Source organism: Mustela lutreola, chromosome 11 (assembly GCF_030435805.1).
Source record: "Mustela lutreola isolate mMusLut2 chromosome 11, mMusLut2.pri, whole genome shotgun sequence".
NCBI lineage: Eukaryota > Metazoa > Chordata > Mammalia > Carnivora > Mustelidae > Mustela > Mustela lutreola.
This window is the reverse complement of record NC_081300.1, coordinates 86,647,248-86,673,470: the sequence shown is the minus strand read 5'-3', so window position 1 is coordinate 86,673,470 and position 26,223 is coordinate 86,647,248. Positions and strand designations below refer to the sequence as shown.

The 26,223-nt window shown below is 55.0% G+C and overlaps 1 protein-coding gene across 4 annotated transcripts; it reads right to left on the bottom strand.

Annotated features, from left to right (window-relative positions):
• MSI1 (musashi RNA binding protein 1) lies at positions 1-22,683 on the bottom strand. Of its 4 annotated transcripts, none has more exons than XM_059140147.1 (15): positions 22,570-22,683; positions 22,360-22,400; positions 21,715-21,796; positions 21,532-21,616; positions 18,618-18,659; positions 16,946-17,038; positions 13,318-13,366; positions 12,001-12,083; positions 11,413-11,530; positions 8,719-8,799; positions 7,331-7,387; positions 4,350-4,418; positions 3,390-3,577; positions 2,903-2,966; positions 1-1,815 (listed from the first exon to the last, which is right to left on the bottom strand). In XM_059140147.1, exons 1-14 carry the CDS (start codon positions 22,626-22,628, stop codon positions 2,925-2,927), a joined length of 1,089 nt encoding a protein of 362 aa, XP_058996130.1. In that variant the 5' UTR covers positions 22,629-22,683; the 3' UTR covers positions 1-1,815; positions 2,903-2,924. The 4 variants fall into 4 exon arrangements, with proteins under 4 accessions (XP_058996130.1, XP_058996132.1, XP_058996133.1 ...); XM_059140149.1 differs by having other exon boundaries at positions 3,390-3,544; XM_059140150.1 differs by lacking the exon at positions 7,331-7,387.
• Between the last annotated feature and the right edge of the window lie 3,540 nt (positions 22,684-26,223).

Here is a 26,223-nt window from a genome sequence, read left to right as displayed (position 1 = left end):
ACCGTTTTCAAATAATTTATTAGGAATTTAAAACTGAAAATAAAACCTGGTAAAAGAAGTTACAGATGTGGAGAGAAGAGACACCGGAGGGTGGTAACTTGCTGGCTTCAAAACACCGTGTAACATCTTTTTAAAAAAATTCCCCAAACAAATCAGAAAACGGAATTCCAGGGCCCTGAGCCCATGGGGGGGCCCAGAGGGGGTGGGATGGGGTCACAAGGGAGGAGAAGGAAGCTGAGTCTCTCATGACTCAGCTCAAACGTGTAGAAAATTAAAAATAAAAACCAATAAAATGCAGCTTCTCTTTTATTAGGAAACATTAAAAAAAAAAAAAAAAAACCAAAAACAAAACCACGAACAGCCGCGCATCTCAGTAACAAAGATTATTGCTTTGTGTTCTCAGGGCTAATAGGTTAAGCACCTCACACAGACAATTAACTCTCCAAAGGGGGTTTTCAGGGATGGGAACTATGACGGGGAAGAGAACTTAGGTCCCCAGCCTCAGACCTGGGAGAGAGGGACACAGAGAGAGGGACAACAACAGGCAGGTAGGCCTCAGCCCTGCCGGGCCAGCCAGGTCACTCACTGTTCATGAAGAGTCAGACCCTGAGCCTTTTTTTCCTTTGAAGGGGACTTGGGGGGGCTCAGGCTGCCAAGGGGCTCTGGCCATGGGACCATCCTGGTGGGAAACTTCAGTGAGAAAATGTGGGGGTTCCCTGAGAAGCCCTTTGCTATCCCCTGGGTTCCACCCCTTCCCAAAGTGCCCCCTAGATGCCTGCTCGTGGGGGGGGGGGGGGCTCAGAGCAGAAACCATGAAGGCCTTACCTAGCTAGGGGGCAGAGGGAGACCTTTGGAGAGTTAATTCCTTTCCAGCAGTGGCTCCGGGCGAGCCCTTCTCTTTCCTCACCCCTTGCCCCCACGCTGGGTTTTTGGGGTGAGCAGGCCCAAGGCCTTGACCCCTAGGGCCTGAGTGAGCGGGCTTGCCTTGGCCACAGTTGAGGCCTGCAAGCTTACAGTAACGGTGTCTGAGGAGGAGACAGAAACACAGGGGGAGACCTTTGCCAGGTGGGGTGAGGCAATGCCCTCACCCCCAAGGGGTCTTAAGAGAGGGGTAGGGGCTTCACCTCACAGTATTTACATATGATACAGGACGGGATGGTTCCAGGGGCTTGGCCTGGCCCACACAACCCTGTCCTCCTTTCCAGGGCTGGAGGGAGGTGGCCAGGGGCCCACACCCACATAGACATTTTGTTCTCAGCTGGTGGGGGGCACCTGGCCCCTTGCCCCCTGCGGCCTGGGGCTTCACATTCACAAACCTAGAAATAGTTTAAAAAACGGTTTCTTTAAAAAAAAAAAAAAAAAAAAAAGTAAAGAGAAAAGGAGGGGAAACCAGAATAAAAAACAAGCATAGGGCTTGCGGCCTATAGCAGACCCCCTCCGCCCTCACTCTAGCTATGCACAAATACAAAAGCCTTCGGGGGGGGGGGAGGGTCCTATGGGGGCGCGGCAGGAAGGGAGGGGCACAGACCTGAGCGGGTAGAACCAAGGGGGTGGGGGGCAACCGGCTAATCCAAAATAAATAAAAGCGGGCAGGAGGGGCAGGTGGGGTAGGGGAGCCAAGGGCGGAAGAGAGGGAGGTTAGTAGGGGAGCCAGACGCTGTCCGGGGGCAGCAGGGCAGGGGCCGGGCCCAGGGAGTGGGGGGCAGGCAGTAGCGGTCCGAGTCGCTGCGGGGGGAGGGGGCGGCGGCTGCGGCTGAGGTGTCCCCGCCCCCTCGCTGGCTCACTGTGGTCCTCAGTCAGCTGCAGGCTGGGGCGCTGGAACACAGCAGGAGGTTAGGGGGACGCAGGGCGGCTCCCTGTCTCCGCCCCCGCCTCTCTTAGGGGCTCCTGGAACGCAGGCAGCCTCTCCTAGCAGAGCTCTGTTCACACACTTCTCAGGCTCTGTTCCCTGTGAGGAATGCCCTTTCCCTAGATTTTGGCATGACTGGATTTATTCAAGTGGCGCCCTCTCGCCTTCTCGGAGGCACTTTCTCTGAACCTCTAATCTCAAGCAGCCTCTTCACACGTAATTTGGAAGTTCATCATTGGTCCACTTGATTTTTGTCTGTAGCATAAGAGGGGCCTTTTCTGTCTCCTACATCTCTCTTTCCTGAAACAGTGTTCCACTAACGGTCGTTGGAATCAATGCAGGAAGGAACAAACAAAATGCCCCAGGTTCACCCAGGATCCCTCTGTGACCATGTGGACAGCCTTCTCGCGCTCTCTCTCTCTCTGGACATGCATGTATGCTGACAGCATCCCGTTTTCATGGCTGTGTAATATGCTGGTGTATGCATATGCTGACTTATTACCCACTCTCCCTTTGATGGACATTTCAGTGTTTTGCAGTTTTTAAATTTTTTAAAAATTTTTATTTAAGTAATCTCTACACCCAACATGGGGCTACACTCAAGGTGAAGAATCACACCCTCTTCCAACTGAGCCAGCCAGGTACACCGATTTTTTGCAGTTTTTTAAATAAATGCCTAGAAGTGGACTCGCTGGGTCAAGGGCATGAATGTTTAACATCTGGATAAACAGTGCCAGTCTGCCCTTTGGAAACCCTGAGACAAGTTACCTGTTGCTTCCCCTACACCCTCATCAATGTTGGGCATTAGGTATCTTAAAAAAAAAATCTTTGACAGGTGGCATGGACTGTCTTAGTGGTTTTCATTTACATTTTTTATGTAGCAGGCTGAGCAGCTTTTCAGGTTCATTGACCACTGAGGTCATGTAAGTTCTGTCTCTGCCCTGCACCGTGGGCTCCATAAAGGTGGGGACAAGGTCTGTGGGCCAGATGGCGCTGCCCGGTGCCAGCCTCCCCAGTGCCACCCCCACCCCAGACCCTGGCCCACCTCCTCACCTCCTGCCACCTGTTTCCTGCTTCAGTGGTACCCATTGGTGAAAGCTGTGGCAATCAAGGGGCCCTGGGGAGAAAAGAATTTGAATCCTAGAATTCCTAGGGATGCAGAGAAGGCCCAGGGGCTCCTTTCTTCTGAGGAACACCGAGGGTGAGGCACAGACCCTTGTCTGTCATACTGCCCCCACTGCAAACGCAGGAGAAGACACTCTAGGGTAGGGCTTGGGATCTGCATATTACCAGTACCCTGGTTAAAATGAGGGCACCCCTGAGCTAGAATCTAGCCTCCATGTGGCCAGAGACAGTGAGCCTGCGTGATATCCCCAGAGCCCACCTCATGCCTGGCCCACGGATTGAATGATGAGCCCCACTGTTCCCCCTTGGTGACCGTCTCTTTCCATCCATCCTCCCTCAGCCCCCTTCTGCCCCTGCAGACAGACAAAACCTCTGCCTCCTCCAACTTGTGAGTCTTCCAGGACTGGCCACTCACCCCAAGACTGTGGCCAAAGCCGGTGCTGGGGGCGGGGCTAGCAGCGCTGATGTAACTGCTGACCCCTGAGTCCTGGTTGGCTGCCCCATAGAGCTCGGCCATGGGGCCAGGGCTTGTGGTCCCCAGGAAGCCCCCTGTGCGGCTGGGAGTTGAACCTGGAGGGGGAGCCATCGTCCAGGGGTGAGAGCCTGGCAACCCAGAAAGAAGACGGTGATAGCCCCGGCGCCCACTGCTGCCCCACAACACCCCCCTCACCCCGGCCGCAAACAAAACCTATTCCACCCACTTAACATGACCTTGAGCCTTCCCTCTCCCTTATCTCTACATCCCAGCGGGACAGTGGGTCCACTCCCTGGAGGTCTCCCCAGGTCCATCCACCGCCACCAGCTCGTCTGTCCACTTTGTCGCCTCCCCGTTGACCTCCAGGCCTCCCCTCCTGAGCCCCTGCTAACTTCCCCCATCTGGCAGCCCAGTGCATTTTCCCCAAATTGACATCGCTCCACTGCTTCAATGTTCTGTGTCTCCCAGGACCTGGTTCCTCCTGCTCATCCTCCACATGCCCTGATCCTGTACTCCCCCCAGGCTAACTGGCCTCTGCATGGGACACTTTTCTTCCACTTTGCCTTCAAGTTGGAAGTTAAGGGGTGTGTCCTTCTGGAAGCCTTCCTGAGAGGCTCTGGCTATGAGCACCTCTGGTACCAGGCTCCCTCCAGCAGAGCAGGCTTGTCCTTCAGAATGCCTGCCTCTGTCACACCTGATGCCCCCACCAGCCTGTAAGCTCTGGAGGACAGGAGCCTCCTTCCTGGCTGGCTTGCTAGGTGCTCTGTTAATACTTGGGGAGCAAAGGAATAAATAAATAAGTCCTTCTGAAAAAGGGTGGCAGTAGCTACCTCCTCTCCCCTCTAGACTTCTCTGCCCCGAACACCTCTCCTCTGCTTCCTGCACCCCAGAAGTCCTCACCTGTCCCTCGAACCACAGCTGCCGCTGCCGCCGCTGCCGCCATTGGTCCGTAAGCAGTGAGAGGAATGGCTGAAAGGAAAGGTATGGGCACTTCAGTGTGCTGGGTGAGGGGACTGGAGTGGACAACGGAGGCCCCCTCTGGGCAGCGAGGCATCCGCATCGAGGCAGAAGGCACTCCCTTAGGGCACCAGCTGTGCCTTGACCCACAGAATGGGTGGAGAAAGGTAGGAGAGTGGACAGCTTCCTAGCAACGGACTCAACCTCAGTTTTCTCCCACCCCCAAACTCAAGTGACACACCTGAACAACACAAGGTGGGGAGTGGGGCACCCCACCCTGAGCTGCTCTGAGCGATGTCCCCTTTTCTAGAGAGTGCCGTTGGCCAGATGGGACCACCTAGCCCAGAGGCCCCCAGGAGGTGATGGCCAGCAACCCAACCCCAGGCGACCGCAGCCAGTGGCTGACTGACATGGGGTATGAGAAGCCAGGCCTGTTGCCTCAAGGTGGGGCCAACACTGAGATGCAGTGCCTGTCTCAGAGCTCCCGGTGGGATCGGGAGGAAGCCAGACTCCAGTCCAGGCCACAGTTGGGCTTCAGCCCTTCTGCCTCTCCTGAGGCCGCACCCTTGGTAAATTATATGCACCCAATTCCCCGCCTCAGGGCTCCCTTCTGTTTCCCGAGAAAACGACCACTATCTCCCCCAAGTTCCCCTAGCTCCTTTTCTTGGTTCCCTTCTTCAGATACAGATACTGCTATATCCTTGTTTGCTGTCCACCTCCATGGCGCCCAGCACCCTGTCTTACACATAGTAGGTGTTTAATAAATGCTGAAGGAATAAAAGGAACCTCTTCTTTTTACCCCTAAGATATCTCTACACCCAATGGGAGGCTTGAACTCACAACTTGGAGGTCAAGAGTTGCATGCTCTAAGGACTAAACCAGCCAGGCGGCCCTAATGGGCTCCTCTTCTTAAATAAGGGGTTGGCTTGAACCTGGAGCTCCCTGGGGCTGCGGTAGTGGGTGAGCGCCCTCTACCGTCTGGCTCTGCCACTGCAGCCCCTGAGGCCGCACCCCACCCAGAGTCCTGAGTTGGCATTTGCCCTCAGGAATACAGTCTCCCATTCCAAAATGCACCCCGTGGGGCTGTTTTGGTGACCTTGACGCAGAACTGGTATTGGATTGGGGCTAGGGACTCCGGAAATGGCCTCTGAACAGCCTTGGGTCTGGGAGATTAAAGTCTGGGGACAGTATGATTCCTAAACTGTGGAGGAGCCTTGCCTAAGAGCCAATACAATTGGCTCCTCACCCTGACGTCCCCCTTCCTTGGCCACCCTCGCTAAGGCAGCCTCCTGCCCTTGGCCCTAAGGCCTTAGAGCATCTCCCGGTTTTATTTTCCCTGTGGAACTTCTCACCCTCTGCAATTACTTCATTCATTTGTTTGTCTACTTATTTACTGCTGTCTCTCTCCACTGAACTACCAGTGCCAGGAGCCAGGGACCTTGTCCGTCTCATTCATGGCTGAATCCCCACCTGGAAGAGCATCTGGCATGATAAATGTCTCCTGAATGCCTGAAGGAAACACCCACAACCCCTGAAGGCAAGAGAAGAGTTCAAACTCCAGGCCTCCAGGGAAAACCCCCTCCCCTGCACCAACCCAGCCGCTGAGAGGACCTGTCTTCTCTCAGTTCTTTTAAGGGCAGGGGCTGGGCTCTGTCTGGTGCCTGGTTCTTGGTCTGGTTAGACATTTCCACAAAGTCAGCGCAGCCAACCTGAGTAACTGCTTATCACAACTGTAAGGAATTACTCATTTATATAATAAGTATTTGGTTTCCTCTCTAGACTGCACGTCCTGTGAGAGCAGGGCCTGGCCCTGTCTTGTCCCTGCCATGCCCCTGGGGCCTGGCTGAGTAACCCACGTAGTAGGTCCTCAGCACAAAGTTCTGAAATGAGGAGAAAAGAAGCCTCCTTCCAACACCCCCATGGCGGGTCAAACCCAACTCTGCTCAGGGAGAGGCTTTTACCACCCGCCAACTGCAGGGCTCTTTACTCCCTCCCCTTTCCTCGCCCCCTAGTTTTCTGCCCCTTTCCCCATTTTGGGGGACCCCCCGAGCACCCCTTGGAAGGAAGGTGTCATCGCAAGCTGCATCCATGCTCACGTCCTCCACACACGGCCAGGTTGGGGGGGAGAGTCTGGGTTGAGGTGGGGGGAGAAGCAGGTTGAACAGAGAAACCCCCTGCAGCCCACCTTCGCTGCACATGCCCCGCCCCTCCTCCCAGACTTGGTCACGCCCCCAGCCCCCAAGCAGGGGCTGCGGGTCCCAAGCAAAAGCTGCAGGGGGAGAGATGGCTCCGGAGGAGGCCAAGTGCGCCTTCAGGCAGCTTGTTCGGAAGCTGCAAACAGGCAGCCTGAGGGCTGGATTTGGCCCTCACAAAGGTTTCATTTGGCCTGCAGTGGTTTAACAATTTCGAATTCGTTGCCAACATCTGAGAACTATTGAAAAATCCATTCAGAAGCAAAAGCTGGGTTTCTGGCTTCCCTCAGAAATTGAGATCTCCGAGTACTAGGTGGGCATCCCCTCCCGGCAAGGGCCAGCTGGCACAGAGTGGAGGCATGCGCACCCCAGTGTGTCCAAGACCCCACCCGGCCCACTCTAGTCTGAGTGTGAGGCCCTGGCGTCTTCACTGCTGAATCCCAGAGTCTAGTCTACTCGGTGCCTGGCACATGGGAGGCGCTAGATAAATATTTGCCAAATAGATGAATGAGTGATTTCTCCTCCATCTGCTGAGCTTGGCCCCATGCCCCACCCTTCAGGGCCATGAGCTACACAGACTGGCCAGGGCCTGGCCAGAGTCTGTTGTCCCCACAGCCAGAGCGCTGCTGGACAGGAGAAAAGGGTCCCACTAGCTTTCCCCAGGGAAGGCCCCTGGGTCCTTCTCTTTCTCCCCGTGTGGCCTATGAGGTGTAGGAAATCCGAGCGACTGACCTGTAAGCTCGGGGAGGACTGGGGCGCTCGGGAGAGGGGTCCGCTCTACACGGAATTCTAAAATGAAACGTAAAACAGCTTAGGAAGATCCAGGGGAGGCCCCTGGGGCACGGCCCAGGGAGGACGGGTGAACCCACAGGGACACTGGGTAGGGGGAGAGGCCATGCACAGGACCCCAGAACTGGGATGGGGAGAGCACGGTGCCCAGCAGGCAAAGGTGGAGAAGGCAGAGGAGAGACAGAGAGAAAAAGAACAGGCAGAGTTGCCACCTACACCCTGGGCGCTGGCCAATGCCAGAGCGACTGTTCTGGTGTTTCTTAAAAGATGTTAAGATTGCACCAAAATGCCAACCAGAATCCTCCTCTTCTCCTGTGTGTTTGTTTGTTTGTTTGTGGGGAGGAGCTGGCGAGGCAGCACTGATGAAAAACCGTGACCTCAGAGCCTGTCAGGCTCAGGCTGGGTTCCCAGCTCCACATCCTTCTAGATGATGGGTCGTCTTAGCATGGGTCGCTTTGCTCTCTGGGACTGTTTCCTCACCTGTAAGATGAGGACGTCCGTCCCTCCGTTGAGTGTTGTCAGGATTAGACAACATCATGTCGAGGAAGGATGCCAAACTGGACAGCCCAAGAGGCAAAGGATGCAAGTGCTCAGGGACTCTCTTAAAAAGAAAAAGGCTCCTCCCACCAAAAAAAAAAAAAAACAAAAACAAAAAAACCAGAATGGAAAAAGAAAAAAAATCATGCAAAAATTTGATGTCTGATATTTCAAAGAAAACAACACTGAAGACCCATCATGGCAAAATTCAAAGCTGCGTTGGGCTTCCTGACACCTACTCTAAGGTCTAGTGTTATTTTTACTTTTGAATTACAAATAAGGGTGATGATCATCAAGGTTTTGGATTGCTTTTCTGCATTGGGGGGGGGGGGGGCGTGAAGAGTCTTGTGAGCCTTTAGAGGACTCAGCAGAGCACGAGCACGTGGTCATTGTAAGTGTGACCATAAAAGACACAGCTGGCGTTGGCCCTCAGGGAGGCTTCCACCACAAGTCTGATGCTTTCTTTGGTGGAAGTGGCAACTCAGAATGGCCTGAGGAGGGGAGAAAAGGCAGGATGCAGGCAAAGATCTGCCTGAGAGAGAACCGTGCCATGCAGGACCACGTGGGGGGGGGGGGTGTCCCCGGGTGGGGGGTTCCCACCTTCTGGGGAGGAGTGGGAGAGGGAATGGGTGGGGAGAGGTGCTTCTTCCTCAGACATGCCCTTCCTTCCAAGCCTCCAGCAGGCAGACCCCTCCTCCCCCAGCCATGCACCCCCAGACACCGCCCTGAGGAGTCAGACTGCCCGGGGAACTGGGGACATGCTGGCAGCAGAGGGACAACCAAGCAGGACTTACCGGGGAACTGGTAGGTGTAGCCAGGGGCGAGGCCTGTGTAACTCCGGCTGGCATAGGTTGTGGCCTGGAAACCGGGGTAACCTGATAGGATGAGGGGGCTAGTGTCAGGGGCCTCACCTAGTGCTGCGACCCTGCTCAGCAGGGAAGGATCTGAGCCACTCTTTTCCCTCCCCACCTCACAGCACAGATAACAGCCACATTTATCAAAAACCTTCTGCATGCCAAGCCCTGGGCTAAGGCTACTTACTGCATATTTCAATCTCTCCTTAAGCCTCACAGGAATCCTAAGAGGCAGGTACTATCAGGAACCCCATTTTATAGATGGGGAAAACTGAGGCTCAGAGAGATGCCACACTGGCTGAGAATAGTCCAAACCCTGACCAAGACCCTTGGTGCTCTGGCTCCTGCCTCCCTTCTATTCTCATCCACACTCTCCTCCAGGCACACTGGCCTCCCTGCTGTTTCCCAAAGCCACCAAACTCCTTCCACCTTGCACAGGCTGTTTCCTCTGCCTGGAACACTCTCCCCCTGCCAGTTTTTCCTGTGACTGTGTCCTTGTCATTGTGCAAGTCCCAGCTCAAATGTCACCTCCTTGGAGAGGTCATTCCACAAGATTCCTCCCTCCAATTAGTTACAATATTTATCAATTTCCCCAGAGCACCAAGATAACATTATCTGAACACGGCTTTGTTGTTGTTGTTGTTGTTTATTTTAAGTAATCTCCACACCCAACACAGAGCTCAATCTCAGGACCAACCCTGAGATCCAGAGTCACACTTTCCTCCAACTAAGCCAGCCAGGAGCGCCTCTCAGGGTTTTTTCAAAGAACTGATTTTCTGTCTTCCCCATCTTTTATTTCTTATCTCCAGGACAAGCCCCTGGTTCCAGCTACATGTATGCAGCTAATATGTAACTGCAGCTTTGCCAGAAAAATCAGAGAGTAATAACAACAAGCAAAGAGAGCAATAATGGTGTCACCGGGATTTGCATTCAGAGCTAACTGGTTCCAAGTCTCTTAACCCCTCTTCCCTTCTTTGTCATTTTTAAAATGGGGCGAAACCAGCTAATGAATCACCTTGAAAAGAAAACGGGTCTCAGTGTTCCAGACCGAAGGAGGCTAACGAGACAAGACAACTGAATGCAATATTGGAATCTAGCCCGGATCCTATCTGGGGGCAAAAACATGCTATAAAGAACATTACTGGGCCAACTGATCAAACTGGGAAATAGATTAAAATATTGGAAAAACATAAATGTATGAAGTGGATTATTATCATGTGGCTTCATGGACGAAAGACCTCTAATCTTAGGAAATAACACACTGAAGTATTTACAGGCTAAGGGCCATAATGCATGTAATTTAAGCTCAGATGATTCAGTGGAAAACCACCAGTGTATTATGTGTGTGTGTCTATACATTTATATATACACACATATATACCCATACAGAGAGAGCAATGGGTAAAAGCAAATGGGATATAGTATTAACCATAAGGTACATGAATATTCTTTGTATCACATTTTTGCAACTCTTCTGAAAGTTTGAAATTACTTCCGAATAGAGAGTTAAAAGAAAACTTCAAGCAAAACAGTGCCCTGTGTGGATGCTGCTTTCCTCACCCACTTTATCTGTGATCCCAATCCTGACCCCTAGCCCATGCCATGGCCCCCGTGCCCCCACCACCACCTCTGAATTCCCAGAGCTCCCCTTCCTCCGTTCCTGGCAAAAAGACTCCTCTACACAGTTCTCTTTCTCTGTGTATGCATCTTGTCTCTCTGGGAGACAGTGAGCTTCCTGGGGCGCCCAGCTCAGACGTCACCCCCCCTCGTTGTGGGCCCCCTGCACTGTTGGCTCCTGCTTACCTTCCAAGGCTCATGGTGCCCTGCACTTACTCCAGGGGGCCTCCCGGACCACCAGATGGATTTTGGGTGCCTCCTTGGATCTCCCACAGCCTCCCGACGCTATGCTATGAACCTACTGACTCCTGCCTCCTGCTTGATGGGAAAGCCCAGGAGGGCAGGGCCTGCGTCTCAGAAACTGCTCAGTGGGTATCAGTTGAGTGAACAAGAAGCAGCTGCTTTCTTTTTGCCTTCCCCAAAGTCTCTGGGTCTTTGTAAATGCTCTCCCCTCTGCCTGTAACACTGTACCCTTCCTTTCTCCCCTGACCTTCTGCAACTAGTACCCAACTCAACCCAAAGCCCTCAACTTAAATGGAACTTTCTTTCTGGCTTCTCCAAACCTCCGTCCCAGTTCCCTACGCCCATGCCCTCTGCGCCCCCTAAACTCCATCCAACCCTATTTATTCATATTCTTACTTGTTTTCCCTGCCAGACCACAAAGCTCCAAGGAAAGTCACTGCTCTCTTTGCCGGCACACTGCTCTGCATTTTATAGTTGCTCAATCACTATGAGTTGGATGGATGGATGGATGAACAAGTGGACAGATGGACAGAAGGATCGATGAAGAAGGAGCAGCTGGGCCATATTCTGGCTACCGCCAGAGGGCAGCACCCCACAACCAAATCGCCCCACCCTGGGTGGGCTGGGAAGCTTGAGCTCCTCAGGCCCCACTCCCGCCCAGGGACTCACGCAGGAGGGCAGCCCACAGAAGAGAGGCAACACCTACGCAGCCCCTGGGAGCCCTGGGAGCAGTTCCGGGTAGGAAGTAGCCACAGGTGCAGGCCTAGCACATACCCAGCATGCCGATGCCCAGCATGAAGGCGTCCATCCCATAGGGCATGACTCGAGACCTCCCCCGGGCTGAGCCCGTTGGTGACATCACCTCTTTTGGCTGAGCTTTCTTACATTCCACCTGCAATGAGACCTGAGGGTTAGTCCCGCCTCCAGACAGCAGGGTCGCAGACCCTCTGGTTCCCTAGCAGGCCTCCTGTCTGTTAGGTTCATAGATACTATTCATGGAGTGCTTGCTGGGTGCCAGAGATTACGTAAATGGTTTTGCAGGCCGTACGTAGTGGCTGACACCAAACCCGTGAGGGGGGCACTATGGGCACAGATGTGGAAAAGGGCTCTAAGCAGGAGGTCATCTGCCTAAGGAAGAGACTGGCAAGTGGTAGAGTGAGAAAGGTTAATCGGGCCTCTCTGCCTCCACCAGCCATGTTTTATAACCACAAGGAGACACAGGCTTCAGTGTCCAGATCTTCAAGGGGTAGAAGAATCCGGCTCTGCCCAAGGACTGTGATGCCCTTGTGCCTGCCTCTAGAACCTCTGAGAACCCCTTGCCCCGTCTCTCTCTGCACCTCTACCCGTCCGGTCCCTCCTCACCATTTTGTTGTTGATTTCATGGAAGTGGATTTCGCACACTTTCTCCACGATGTCCTCACTCTCAAACGTGACAAACCCGAACCCTACAGGGCAAAGGTGGGGACAAAAACCAGGGTTTATGGTCAAAACCCAGCCCCTAGTGATACCACACCAGCATTCCTCTCTTACAGGCCAGTGCCTGAGAGTTAACAAAAGCCTCTGCCCACAGCCTGGGAACCTTTCAACTCCCGGCCTCCTGAGGCAGGGTTTCTAGCCCCTGCATTACAGATATGAAAGCCAAGGCTCATGGAAGTGAAGTGACTTGTCCAAGGTCACACAGCAAATTAGAAAGCATTACAGCCATCATGAAAATACACTCCACATGCCTTTTCTCCTTCTCAGGTGCTTTCCAAAGGCAGGAAGAGCACACGCAAACACTTATGTACATTTACACAGAAGCGTAAACACACAAACCTATATTTGTACACGGTCACATATATGTATGACAGATACCCATACACGCGTGCACATGCACGCGCGCATGTGCGCGCGCACACACACACACACACCTGGGGACCCATATATCATACAGATACCTGGCAGCACTCACAAAGGCCCCCTCTACACGTGAAGAGTTACCCTGACACACCAAACACATACAAATATTCAGACACAGATACCGTTGCACGCACAGATACAAATACACACATACATACACACCTACCCACCCCAGCACATACCCCAATCCCCAAACAGGCTAATACACCCTGAAGCAACTGGAGAAACAAACCATGTCCTCCCGGGTGTGCCCCAGGGGTTGGAATGGAATTTCTCAGAAGGCAAGGCCCCTGGGAGAAAAACAACCAGGCAGTGCACACTGTGGCCCAGATGCTCACAGGTTCAGGGGCAAGGGGGTTGGGGGCTGGGCTCAGCCCGCTGGTGGGGGTGGAACGCAGGAGCAGACTGCTGGAGGCTGTGCAGTCAGCCTGACCCTGGGGCGCCTGGCCTAAGCTCTGGTTACCAGGGACAAGGTAAAGCCCCAGCAGACACAGGCTGGGCAGACAGAGGCTGGGGTGGGGGTGGGGGTGTGTGGGGAGGGCTCAGTTTGGAAGGGGGAGGTTGCTCCTCTGCTCCTCTCGGGTGTCTGCAATTGGGCGAGTTTCTAGCACAGGAAACGGCGGGACAAAAGCCTTCTGTAAGACCAGGCCCCGGAGAGGATGCAGATCCTTGGGGATAGGATGTCAGGAGGCAAGATGAAAGGGCAGCTGTGACCTGCAGCCCCCTGACTGACCACAGGCCCCCAGCCTGGCCTGGGGAGGGGGAGGACGCCACACTCACCTCGGTGCCGATTGGTGGTTTTGTCAAACATCAACATGGCATCGTCCACCTGAAACAGAGCCTGCCATGGTGGACCCACAAGAGACCAGGGTACCCCCCACAAGCCGAAGCAGGGGCTCCCACACCCATGTGCCTCTCGTGCAGGCTAGGCTTTCGCTTTGAACCTGCTCCCAGTGCAGGGGAGGACTTTCCAACCGCTACCCCACCTGGATGCCAAGGCACCGCCCAACCAACCACCAGATTCTCAATGGACAAGCCTGCAAATATGAAGCACCAAATACGTGCCTGCCACTTGGCCCCATCATCCTCTCTACAGTCCCGGCAATGTAAGAACCTCATTCTGTAGATAAGGAAATGGGCTCAGAGAGGTAGAGTCACCCACCAAGGTCACACAGCAAATCCTAGACCAAGCCTGGGAGGAGGAGGAGGCACGGAGTGGGTGCTAAAGAAGGAAATATGGGAGCAAGATAGAAACGGGGCGATGAAAGCCTCTTCCCTTTCTGCAAAAGGCCAGGAGGACAGCAGCCACTCCAGCCAGACTTGACTCCCCTCTGCTGGTACAGATCTTTTCCTCTAATTGAGGTTTCCTTTTGCTAGAGGCTGTAATTAAAGCAAGTAGAGTTCAGTGCCTGGACTGCTTGCCTCCCACTGACTGGGGGAGGGGCAGGGGCTGAGGAAGGGGAGTGGGCTACATGATTCCCCCTCCCTCGCACCCCAGTCTTCTCTTCTTGCTACTCCCTCAAGCCACCCCCTTGGATACATGGACAGCCGAAGGCTTTAGCTTCCCTCCTGCAGTCTCATTTCTTTCCCTTTGCCTACAGCTGGTACTTCCTCCTTGTCCTCTTAATTCTTCAGCCAATGTCAGCCACCTCATGGGGTTAAGCTAAGGTCTGATTTGTCCTTGGTGGAAATCAAGGGCTGTTTCTGTACCCTGCCCATCCCCATCCCTCCACCCCAACACACACATCCCATTTTAGCTGCTGACCCTCCCCCAAATGGTCAGACACCCAAGGGATGAAGGAAAAGTTCCTGAAGCCATTGGGTACAGCCTCTCCTCCACTCTCCTTGGCTCTCTTTCCAGCCTGTTATCTGCCTCATTAAAGTGGCGAAGGCAGCCTCTGAACAGGGTGGTCCTCCAGCTCTCCTGAGGCGCCAAGCAGCACCAGGTCTCTGACGCTGCCCTGGGAGATCCAGGACTAAGCCAGGAGGCAGCGGGGTCCCTGGAGGATCTCAGAGGGAAATGACACCTCCCCTCCCCAAGGAGCTTCCTGCTCCGGAGTAGCCCTGCCACTCTCATCCTTATGGACCCATTCTGCATCTAATCCCAAATCAGCTAGACCGGCCAAACTGGACAGAAACTTTGGGCTCCGCACATCTTTCCCTCCCTCTTGTTTTAACAATGGAAAAGAGAAATCCAGAAATCCAGTTGTGATAAAAATACAGGCTGCAAGTAGGACAGACTGGAAATGGAATCCAAGATCACGCATTTGCTGGTTGGGTAACCTTGGGCTAGGTTTCCTCATCTGTAAAATGGGTGTAACAGTGTTTATCAATTGTATAGAGGAGATAAATGACATAGCACCTGTAACACGAACTCACATTACCTGGGATACAGTAAGTGCTTAATAAGTAATAGCTATTATGACCTTTATTAGGGAGGGGCTTACCCACAGTCACATGGGGGAAAGAGAATGAACAGCCCAATACCCCTTGCTCTTGAAGGTTCCCTGAGGACAGCGCCCAGGTCAGCTATGGTGATGGCCATCCTATCTAGCACCTTGACTTGTACTCAGTAATTATTTTTGAAATAATGAATAAAAGCCACACCCACTTCCTTAATCCTATATAGCTCCAGTTTCCTGCCTGACCCACAGAGTGATTCAGCCCAAATCCACAGCCCTTCTGGCCTTCCTTCACCCAACCATCCAAATGCACCATTCCTGGCCGCCCAGATCCTTCAATCCCGGCCTTGGCTGGACAGACCCCTATCGAGGCAGTGGGGTTGAGGCCAGGGCATGGAGCAAGGAAAGTGGCTGGGGGTCCAGGGGACCCCCACTGGTGTCCCCTCCTGGGGCCAGCTGAGGGGAGGGAGGCTCCCAGCCCAGTGTCCTTAATAGGCTTTGGTCTCCATGGGAACCCGGGGGCAGGGGGGGCTCCGGCAGGGGGAGGGGAGGCGGCCAGGGCCTGCTGACCAGTGGGAGCCGCCAAGTTCGGCGGCCGCTAAGCCTGAGTGGCAGCCATGGCGGCTGACCATTGTTCCCCCCTCGGCGGCGGCCCCTCGATCCGGGCGGGGGGCCCCCCGCCGCGGGGCCCTTGGCATTCCCGGCTGTCCCCTCGCTCCCTGGCAGCCTATTCTCCGGCTCCCCCTGGCCTCCCCGGGCCGGTTTCACATGCCAACGCCGATTTAGGCCCGAACAAAAGACGCGGCCGCTGACGGCTTCTCCTGGGGCCCGGTTGCCATGGCAACGCCGGCCCCGGGGGCAGGCGGCCTCCAATCACAGCTGCTGGATCAGATTAGTGCGAGCTCTAATGCTCGGCGCTCAGACACAAAGACACCCCGCCGGAGCCGAGCGGGCCTGCTGCTTCCCAGGAGCGCCCTTCCCTCTGGGGCCGAGACCGCCGACCTGCCCTCCGTCCTGTACCCGGGTCCCCACGGAGGCGCCTGAGCCTAGGCCTCTGGCCCCCACGCCGCCTGCAGCCGCTGGCCAAGGGACCTCCCACCCTCTCCTCTTCTCCCCTAGAGACAGGGCCCTGGAAACCCACCCAGTCCCCAGCTCACATCCCATTCCCAAGGCTGCCGCCCTTGGCCTAGCAGGCAACTGAAAACGCCTCGATGGGCAGGTAGAGACGAAGCCTGTAGACTGTCTCACGTTATGGAAGACCAGGGACATTAAGCATTAAGCACAGCAGCCCTCCTTCACCATCAGTCTTAAAACCTGGCCCCCTCTTTGCCATATCCCCATGGGGCCTTGATGCTCCCATCACTCACCTTTCTGGGGACACCCTATTGTCTGACGATGCCACATCTCCTTCGTAAACTAAACGGTCCAGAAATTTAAGCTCAATGCACTTCAGAGCTGAGAGCCAATCTGCTGGGCCTGATCAGGAATTTAGGGTGCTCTCCTCAGTGACCCCCCTCAAATAGCTAGGGAATCAGCACCTCCCCCCAGCTCCCACCTGTGCAAGCAGGGTGCTGAGTGCAATGGGGAATCATATTTATTGCCTCCTTATCATCCTCACCAGGAAGAAGTGGGGGAAGGTGCAACCGCCCATGGCCTGGACAGGTGCAAACTCCCAGGAGGCTAAGGGGTGACTAGATTGAACTGGCTAGGGGAGAGCGGCCTCCCTTGGGAGAATGAAGATAAGCAAGAGAAAAACACAGGAGAAGGGCAACAACAGGGACAGCTACTGTGTGACTTCTCTCCCTGGGGCTGTGTCCAGAGGCTGGGGCCCACAGACAGGACAGGAGCCTGGCCTCACCCACAAAAGGACCCAGTCCCCTTTTCACTTTTTTTTTTTTGCAAGAATTGGAATGACCTGGCTGGACTCTGCCTGGTACTGACTGATTCTGCAGGGCTTCCATAGCCCATGAAAGCACCCCCAGCAAGCAGCCCCGGTTTTGACCCACCTTCCCGAACTGTTCAAAATACTGCTTCACGTCCTCCACCGTGGTGTTCACTGACAGCCCCCCCACAAAGATCTTCTTCGTTCGAGTCACCATCTGTTAAGGGGAGGGAATGAGAAAGTGGGCATCTGAGTCCTGTGGCCTACTGCCACCAGCAGGGGCTCGAGCCCTCCTGCCAGGGCACCAGCTGACAAGCTCTCTGTGGCCCTAGCTACTCAGAACCACCCCCCCCACCAAGCTCCCCCATGGACCCCCGCCTCTAGGCCTGTCATGGGCAGCTGTGCACCCCACACGCTGGCTGGCTTGAGTGTGCCTCCCTCCTGCCTCCATCCCTGGGGTCTGTGTAGGGGAAAATGCCTTCCATAAGGACCAATGCAGGAAAGGGGGCAGGTTAGTGACCCAGACCTATAATGTAACTCAGAGACCCCTACCAGCACCCCTGAGAGAGACCGAAGCCCATCACAGGGCTACCCTGAACTCAACGCCGATATTTTCCTCCTCAACCTCCTCCCAAACCAACCTCTGGCAGCCCTGTGGCCCCAGCCCCGTTTTAGGAAGAACACATGGTCCTAATTACCCCAGGAGCGCATGGCTAATCCACAGCAATTCCCAGCCCCATCCTAACACTAAAGCACCTTCTGTCACCAAACTGCTTAATGGAATTAACCCAATTCCGACCATGTGCTCCCTGGTGCGGCTTCCTTCCAATACCTGCTCCATAATTGCTTTCAGGCCCTCTGCTGGATCCTTCTAGAGATGTCCCCTTCCTGTCTCCTACAACTTGTCCCTCTCCCTTTGCTGTGGTGGGAGCAGGGCACCATGGTGGAAGCCACTGGCTCAAGACCTTAAAGCATCCTGGTTCCTACCCAATCCCTCGCAAAGGGGGAAAGAGATCTCCTGGAGGAGGACCTAGTCCTAGGACCCGAGTCAGTAGACTCAGGGGTCCTCCGCTCCCTGCTCTGTAATCACCCTTCTTCCTGTCCCCTATATTTAACCATTTAAAAATTTAAGATTTGGCTAGTAGCCTTGAGGCCTGGAATAAAATCTCAGACCCCTACCCTGCACCAAAAGTCTTGAATGCTATATAGCTCAACTGCTCAGAATTCACACACACCCAGAAAAACTCACCACCACACCGGAGAAAGAAAACACTGGGAGGGCAGTCACTCACCCAAGTTGAAAGACAACAGGTGACCAACTCCATGCTCCCTTCCCCCTTTGCAAACTGAATACAGCAAACTTGTAGGTAGGAAGGAGACTGGGGGTTAAAGACAGCTCCCCGGCCTGACTCTAGCTCAGCCTCAGGGGGTGTCTGTCCTGGGTTTGACCTCCCCAGGGGCATTGGGTTTAGAGGCTGTGATCTATGAGGTCAGACAGAAGTCGACTCAGGATCTGAAGGGTACTGGCTTCAAATACAGGACAATGAATCCCCCAGAGGGGTTCCTCCTTCTTCCAACACATGCAGCCCCCTCCCAGTTCATCCCAGAGCACAGATGGAAAGAGGCAGGATGTCTTCAATTCACAAAGCCAGGACATTAGGGATATGTCTTCCCATCCCAGTCTATTCCAGAAACACTCCCAACAGAGGTTCCAGAAGCATCTCCCATAGATGGGAATGCTAGGGAGACCCCCACCCTGAAGTAACAGGACTCCTCCCAGACACAGATATACCTACCTTAGGCTGTGCTCGCCGAGGAAAGGCCACCTTGGGATCAATCTGAAAGAGAAGGGAGAGGTAAAGGGACCTTGGTTCTCGCACTTCAGATGGGTAAGCACACAGCCTTCAGCCCTGAAGACTTCTCTCATCCCAGGACACAGAGGTGACACAGAGGGGACAGGAATCACCACAGCCTCTAGCCGAAAAGTGAAGTGGTTCAGCATTTAGGCCCTAGTGCCAGGCTGCTGGGCTCAAATCCCACTTACATTTTTTCTCAGCTGTGAGACCCTGGGCAAGTTACTTAACCTCTGAGCCTCCGCGCCAGGCTCCCCTGCAAAACAGGCAAACAGTAACACCCATCCCAAAGGGTTTATCCCCAGACTCTTTGAGATAATGCTTACAAAGCACTTGACAAGGTGTTTGGCTCACAGCAGGAACCCCAACAAAGTAAGCAAAGTCTTACTCCTTTGAGCACAGGGTACTACTTGAGGGCCCTTCTCACCTAAATGACTTCATGCAGGTACCTGTCTAGGTGAGGCATGCAATCCAGACTTTGGAAGCCTTGTGGATGGAAATACTCTTTGCTTTAAGGTAAGAGTTCATAAATCACCAGGAATGGACTCAGTTCTATTCCCTCAATACCATCGACATCTCACAGCTCTCTTTGAGGCTGCAAGCGAAAATGCGGCCAGGCTTGGAGTGAATCAGAGTGCGGGTTCTGGTAACGTGCAAGGACATGGGACTTGGACTCCATCAGAAATTCTGGGTTCCAGCCCAAGCCTCTGATTTTGGCAACCTGCCCGTCCTTCTAGCCTCAGTTCCCTCATCTGCAAAGTGGGGGTAATCACACGCACTTTTCCCAGGGGCAGCCATGGGGAATCAAATGAGATAACAGGGGTGAAAGCAGCCCTTTGTGAACTGCCCTTCATTGAGCAAACAAAGGTGCTATTGCCAGCAGGCCACCTTTGCCCTTGGCTGTGAACAACCAAAGGAGAAAAGCAAGATGCACCTGGGTGCTCCTGGGTACTGATAAACAGCAAAAGCCAGGGCAAGAGACATGGTGATCAATGTAGGACCGATGGGGCCTGGTCATTCCAGAGTTTCTTGCCACCCACTTGGGTGGATATCACTCAGAAGTTCACCAGCAAATCGCAGGGAAGGTCTACCTTGTTCCTTCCGTTCAAAACTCAGCCTCATTCTAGGCAACTGGCTCTGGCTGCTCTCTGCCTAAATGGCATGAACCAGGGATCGGCCTCCTTGGGCTCTCCCACTAGACCTGCCCACAAAGAAGGAACCTCTAAAATCCATGCTGGGGCAATGTCTCCTCTCTCCCAAAGTCCCACTGGGCTCCAGGGGAAATCACAACTGCCCATTTCCCCTGTCTGAAGATGTGATTTCGTACCTCTACGGACATTTTCATCCTTCTCTTTCTCCTGGAAGCAGCCTCCCCAGCCACCAGAGCACCTCAGACAGTCCCCCTGCGCAGACCCTGATGGGGAGATGGTACCCAAGCCACGTCCCACAGACCCACGCACACCCGACCCTGACACACCCCACCTCCACTCTGACTCACGGCTGGTAACATAAATAAAACCCAACAAGTAAATAAAAGGTGAAAGTCAGAACCCAAAATAGACTCCCCACAATAAACCTCCCTCCCACCCCCCCCCCACCCAGGCCAGCGAATGCCAAACACAAAGCCCTTGCCTTTTTGAGTCCCAAACCCCAGAAGGATGCCCATCACACCCTCCTTTCCCTCTTCTCTCTTCTCCTTATCAATCTTCCATGACCCCGCCCCCACCCCCCCTCCCAAGCCCCAGTCCCTAAATCTCAGCTTCCTGAGCGCTGCTGAAGCCATCAGTGCATTCTGAGGACAGGGGATGGTAGGAGAACTGGCAGCTTGATGGCAGATAATCACCAAAAACAATAGGCCACTGTCTCTCCATTCCCAGCTTGGGTCACTCACTCTGCGCCAAGAAGATCCTTTCAGAGCCGGCAAAGTTGAGGCCTGCCCTCATTTGCTCATTACTGTGAGCAGGAGTGGGAGCCACTGGGCAGAGATAACAGGAGCTGGGGACAGGCGGTAATTTAGCAAATTCTTGGGCACAACCGGCTATTGTTACAGGTAAACAGGAGCCAGGGACTGACCCAAGCAGGGAGGCCCAGAGCTGGGGAAGAATGGGGGAGTGTGGAGAGAGATCACACTGTCCCAGCCCCCTGGCCTCCGGTCACCCCATCACAGAGTAACCCCTCCTCTGACTTTCTCCTTTTCCCTCTCCCCTAGAGCAGGGGCCTGGGCCAGCGCCCCCTGGAGGGCCCAAGACACTGGGGAGCAGTGGGACAGCAGTAAAATGTTTTAGGAGTTTGAATGCCAGAAAAGCAGCCTCTCCTCGGATCCAGCCCTCAGAAGGGTTGTTTCCAGGCAAGCTAGTCCCCTTCTCATAAATCCCTTCATGGGCAAAGCAGGTTCCTGTCTTCCACACAAAGCGGGGAGCTCATAGACCAAAAGGGGAGGGGAGGAGAGGGGGACTCAGTGATGCTTTGCTATTGGTTTGGAACGGTGGTGGTGGGGAGTCAAATACTAGAGTCCAGAGAAGCCACGGGGTGGGTCTCTGCAACCCTGACTCACCCAGTCTGGGCTAGGGGAGGGACCTAGCCCCACCCCAAGCTGCTCCGGGAGGCACCAAGATTAGTAGGTACGGGGAGGGGCTGGGGGATGTTAGCATCTCACCGCAGGCCTGGGAGTCTTCTCCACTCCCCACCACCCCCGACTCTAGTGACAAAGTTTCGGAGCTTGGTAGCCCTTCTACTCAGAAAACTCCTTCCTTCCTTCAGAACCCCATCCAACTGTCCTCTGGGGAGAGTCCTGACCCCCTCTCCTCCGGCGGCCTCCCTCTCCCAAAGGACCCCCGACGCCCGGAGGGCCACTCACTGTTTTGGAGTCGAGCTCGTGCCGCGACTGCGCCAGCACTTTATCCACCCCCGCCTGGTCCATGAAAGTGACGAAGCCGAAACCCCTGCGCGCGGTAGTGAGGGAGAGGCAGATGGTTACAAGGCAGTGAGTGGCGGTGGAGGGGGGCGAGCCGGGAGCAGAAGGAGGGGGTGAGGGGCTCACCTGGATCTCTTGGTCAGAGGGTCCCGCATCACCAGACACTCCTTCACCTCCCCGAACTGGCCGAAGTATTCGCGCAGCCCTTCTGTAACCACACACCCGCCTTCGGACCAGCTCGGGGCCCGCGCCCTTCCCCCCTTCCCCCGTCCTTTGCCCCCGGTGACCCCGCCGCGGCCCGGCCGCCCCCGCGCCAAGCAGCCTGCGCACTCTCCACTGCCCCCCCCACCCCGTGGCCCTCACCCAGTTCCCGTGGAGCCTTCTGGCGCCCACGGGGGCTCCAGGAAGCCGAGGGCCGAGCTGGGCTGGAGGGGGGACGGCTCCGGCCGGGTTCCCGCCGCTCCGGGAGCCGCCTCACAAAAGTTTGAGCCGCAGGTGCGAGCGGAGTTGGCGCTGCCGCCGGCGGGTCCCGGGGGCCCAGCCCACCCCCCCGATGCCCCCTGAACCCCTCATCTCCTCCCCTCCACCCGCTGGGCCGTGCGCGCTCGCCGATCGCCCTGCGCTCTCGGGGTCCCCGGGCGGGGCGCGAAAGAGGGCGCGGGGGCGCCCGGGGTCAGCAGGGCGCAGGGCCGGGCTGGGGTGTCCAGTTCCGGGGCGCCGGGGGGTCCAGGGTGCCCTGCCTGGCCGGCGGGCGCTCCTGGACTCGCTCACCCTGCGTAGTCTGCCAACTGAGTCCCCCGATGAACATCTTGCTGCGGGAGGAGGAGAGACACAAAGGGCCCGCGTGAGCGCCGGGCGCCAGGGCGCAGGGGGCGCGGGCCCGGGCCCCGGGGAGGCCCGGCCCGACCCGGATCGGCCATGTTGGCGGGGCCGGGGCGGGCGCGGGCCGGGCAGGCCGGGCCGGGCCGGGCCGGGCCGTACCAGGGGTCGTGCGGCGAGTCCGGGGAGGCGAGGCCGGGCTGGGGCGCGTCAGTCTCCATCGGGAGCCGCGGGCGGCGCGGGCAGCGGAGCGGCGGCGGCGGCGGCGGCGGCAGCGCTCGGCGCGGGGCAGATGAGGAGCGCGGCGAAGGGGGCCGGACGGACAGGCCATGCTGCCCCCTCCCCCGACCCCGCTCGGGCGGGCGGGCGGGGACGGCCGAGGGGAGGGCCCGCCGGGGGCCGACCTGCCGGCTCCTCCCCCCGCCGCCCTGCGCGCATAAAGCCCCGCGCTCGCCCGCGCGCCCGGGCGCCCGCGGAGGCGGCGGCGTCCGGACCCCGCTCCCACCGGGCTCTCGGGTCCCCGAGGGCGAGAGAGACCCCGAATCCCGAGGTGGGCCGGGACCAGGGCGCGGCCGCACCCCCCACCCACCCCAGCGCGGGGCCGGGCCGTGGGAACGCCCTCCCGGAATGAAGCGCTTCCCGGTGCCTTCAAGGTAGCTCGGTTCCGGATCGGGGACCCCCTAGTCCTCCCTCTCAGGTCCCCGCTATCCAGAATTTTAAGAGCTCCCCAATCTCCCTGGGTCGGGAGGGATATAGCCCCAGTGCCCCCCTCCATGCGCCCCGCGTTCCAACTGGTGAAGAGCCCTCCATTCCCCCAGTGGGAATGAGAAGCTGCCCTCAATTTCCTCAGAGCCTGATTCAGGGCTGCCCCTCAGCCGCCCTCAGCCCACTCCCAGTGTCCCATATCCTCTGTATCCAATCTGGGGGACCCTTCCAATGCCTCGCGTCTCGAGTGGGAAGACTCCATCAGCACCCCAGTAGAAACCGTGTCAGTTTCCTGAATCCCTTCTCGGCCCCTGCTATACTTATTAGCTCCCCCAAATCCCTCCTGTATGGTCTATTGAGGAACCCCCCCCCCCAATTTCAAGTACGGGTTTCCAGTTTAATGCCACCCGCACCCCCCAGTGTGAGGAGTCTTCACTGTTTCTCGCACTCTTGGCTCACTTGTCAGCCCTACTCAGACTTCTGTTTGGATTCGGGAAAGCCGGTTCCGGACGCTCACCCGTCCTCCCCACCGAGGCTGGGGGAGAGGTCAGTGCCGCTTAGAACCTCCCGTTTCCAGTTTAGGAGGCCGCCCGCTCCGCTGTGCACCTTCCCCTCCGAATGACCCCCCACCTCTTTTGCAGAGTTCTAAGCCCAGCCCCTTCGGATTGGAAGACCCTCACCTCAGCTGCCTCCCCACTGCGTTTGGAGTTAACTTCTCTCAGTCCGCCTCAGTTTGAGACCTACTCCTCAAGAAGGCAAACGCCTTCACTTCTCGCTTCCTCCTCCCCACGCCTCCATCTCCTGAGTCTCCGAAATCCCCTCCCATACTTTTACCCTAGGCTCCTAGGAGCCACCTCGCCCTCCCCCAAAACTCACTCCCTCCAGCCCGGGAACCCTAATATCCATTCTGATCAGCTTCAGGGCTAGAGGCCACCCTCCCTGTCCCCAGCTCATCAGACCCATCTCCTCTCCTCGATTCCCTGGCTGAGACCAGCCAAGAAAGGGTCAAAGCTGGAGGCCAAGAGAGCCACTCCCCCCACACCCCGATCCCTGCTAGGGATCTCATTGCCACAGGAGCCCCTCCCTCCCAACTCACCTCCCACTCCTTCCCCCTTCTCTACCTTAAATCCACCCTATATAACCCAGCTACAACCCTAGATGACAAACCCGTTGCTGCTCACCCTGACATTCATCCTTCAGTCATCTACCTTTTATTAATGTGCACAGCAGCTCTGTGCGGCATAACCCTGACCTCTGGAATGGTGCCCATCCCCCTCTTCTCAATATACCTTCCCCCCCTCCCCCAAGCCACCCCACATGTAAGAACAGTGAGAGACTCAAGTTAATGGTTTCCTTGGGGACCTTCTGGGAACACTCAGCAGGTATATCCTGCCACCCTGTGCGCATAACACTAGAAACAAACTTGCTTTTTCCTGTTTTTATTGTCCTACTTACCCCACAGCTTCTCAGCATCCCCTGGACTGGGGGTGGGGGAGGGCTCCTCACCCAGGGTATTTCTCACCACCTCACTGCAAACTGGAATATCAGGTGTGTCCTGGGAGTGACACAGATGAGGGTCAGCAGGTAGCGAATCAGGTGTTAGGGAATGGGCTATTGGTAGGTCTAAACTTCAGGTCCCTTGTGGGTAAAATGGGCCCAATGAGGAGGTGCGGGGCAGGGGTGGGGGGCAAGTGAGCATTGATTTGTGTGCTGATGATGTTGGACACGTGGCTTGGAGGATAGGAAGCAGGTAAGGGTCGTTAACTTAGAGCCAGTTGAGGCGGCATGAATGGTACATGGAGATAGGATCCATTGATTAGCATTCTCATTCAGGTTTTCAAAAGGGGCAGCATCTCATCTAGTTGTTGTCCCTACCTGGTTTGAGGCACAGTGGACTTATGAACCTGCTACCATAGGTTCATCTCAGCCTAGCTGCTTCAGTCCACTTTGTTCCCAGTAGGGGTAGCCCTCATAGGACAATGCAGCTGTAAATGCATGATCCTTGTAGTAAATTGAGGATCTCAGTGGTATTAAGGAAAAATGATCTTCAGAGCAACTGGCCCAGACTCCAGAATTAGGAGATTAGAGGATGCCATTCCAGCTCTTTCTCTCTCCTACTACACACACCAAGCATCACTCCAAGAAGGAAAGAATAATTTGCTTTATAGTGTAAAAAAAAAAAAAAAAAATCCTTTCCAGAAACCCAAGGGACAAATGACATTATGCCCAAGCACTCTGATGCAAGTTGGTACCTTCATTCTTTCTACAAATATTTATTGAACACCTGCGACCTGCCAGACATCACCTTGAATGCCGTATTCCTAGCACTACCTTTGTGAAACTTGCTTTCTAGAGACAGAAGTCAGCTAACAAACGGGTAAATAGATAGGTAAATAAATAATATGTCAGATGTTCGTACGTGCTGTGGAGACAGGAAGGGGGATAGGGAGGTTAGGAGGCATGGAGAAGAGGTTGATAAGCAATTTTAAATCAGTAAATTTATAGGGAGGGGTGATGTTTTAGCAAAGACTTGTAGGAATGAGGTACATTAATCTACTATTGTGATCCAGAGCTCTCTTTTAAGAAGAATGTCTGCATCTCTTGAGTGCAATAATAATAGATATTCATAATTTGACTTTCATTGCTCTAAAACTGTGGTTCCCAAACCCTAATGTGCATAAAAAATCACCCAGTGATTTTCAGTTGACACAGGATGCCTGGGAGATTTGAAGAATGCTTTTTTTTTTTTTTTTTTTTTTACAAGCGCCTCTATCAGATGATGCCGATAGCTGAGGTTTTCTCCAGACCACTCTTGAAGAAACATTGCTTTAAAATACACTGAAGAGTCTTCTAGAATGACAACAACAACAAAATTAAAGATTAAATTACAGTCCATGTGGTTTTGGTGTTGAGAGTGTTTCACTGTGTTTTCATTCTTTGAAGGAGCAAAGACCCAAGCAAAACCATGGATTACCCAGAACATTCCATGTCTTGTCCATACAGGAGAAGGGAAATTTTATCATAAGCTGATTAGGAGCCAAATATGTATAATCAGTGTGTTTTGCACACTTCCTGTCATTTTGGCTCTAATATTTCTCTGTTTCTGTTTTT

What these genes read in the sequence shown, in the direction of transcription:
- MSI1 (XM_059140147.1), bottom strand. Translation starts at nt 22,628, where the DNA reads ATGGAGACTGACGCGCCCCAGCCCGGCCTCGCCTCCCCGGACTCGCCG. An exon ending in ATTTTGAACAGTTCGGGAAG is followed by an intron (nt 13,367 to 16,945) that starts GTGGGTCAAAAC and finishes GCTCTGTTTCAG; the next exon opens with GTGGACGATGCCATGTTGAT. An exon ending in AACCACCAATCGGCACCGAG is followed by an intron (nt 12,084 to 13,317) that starts GTGAGTGTGGCG and finishes TTTGCCCTGTAG; the next exon opens with GGTTCGGGTTTGTCACGTTT.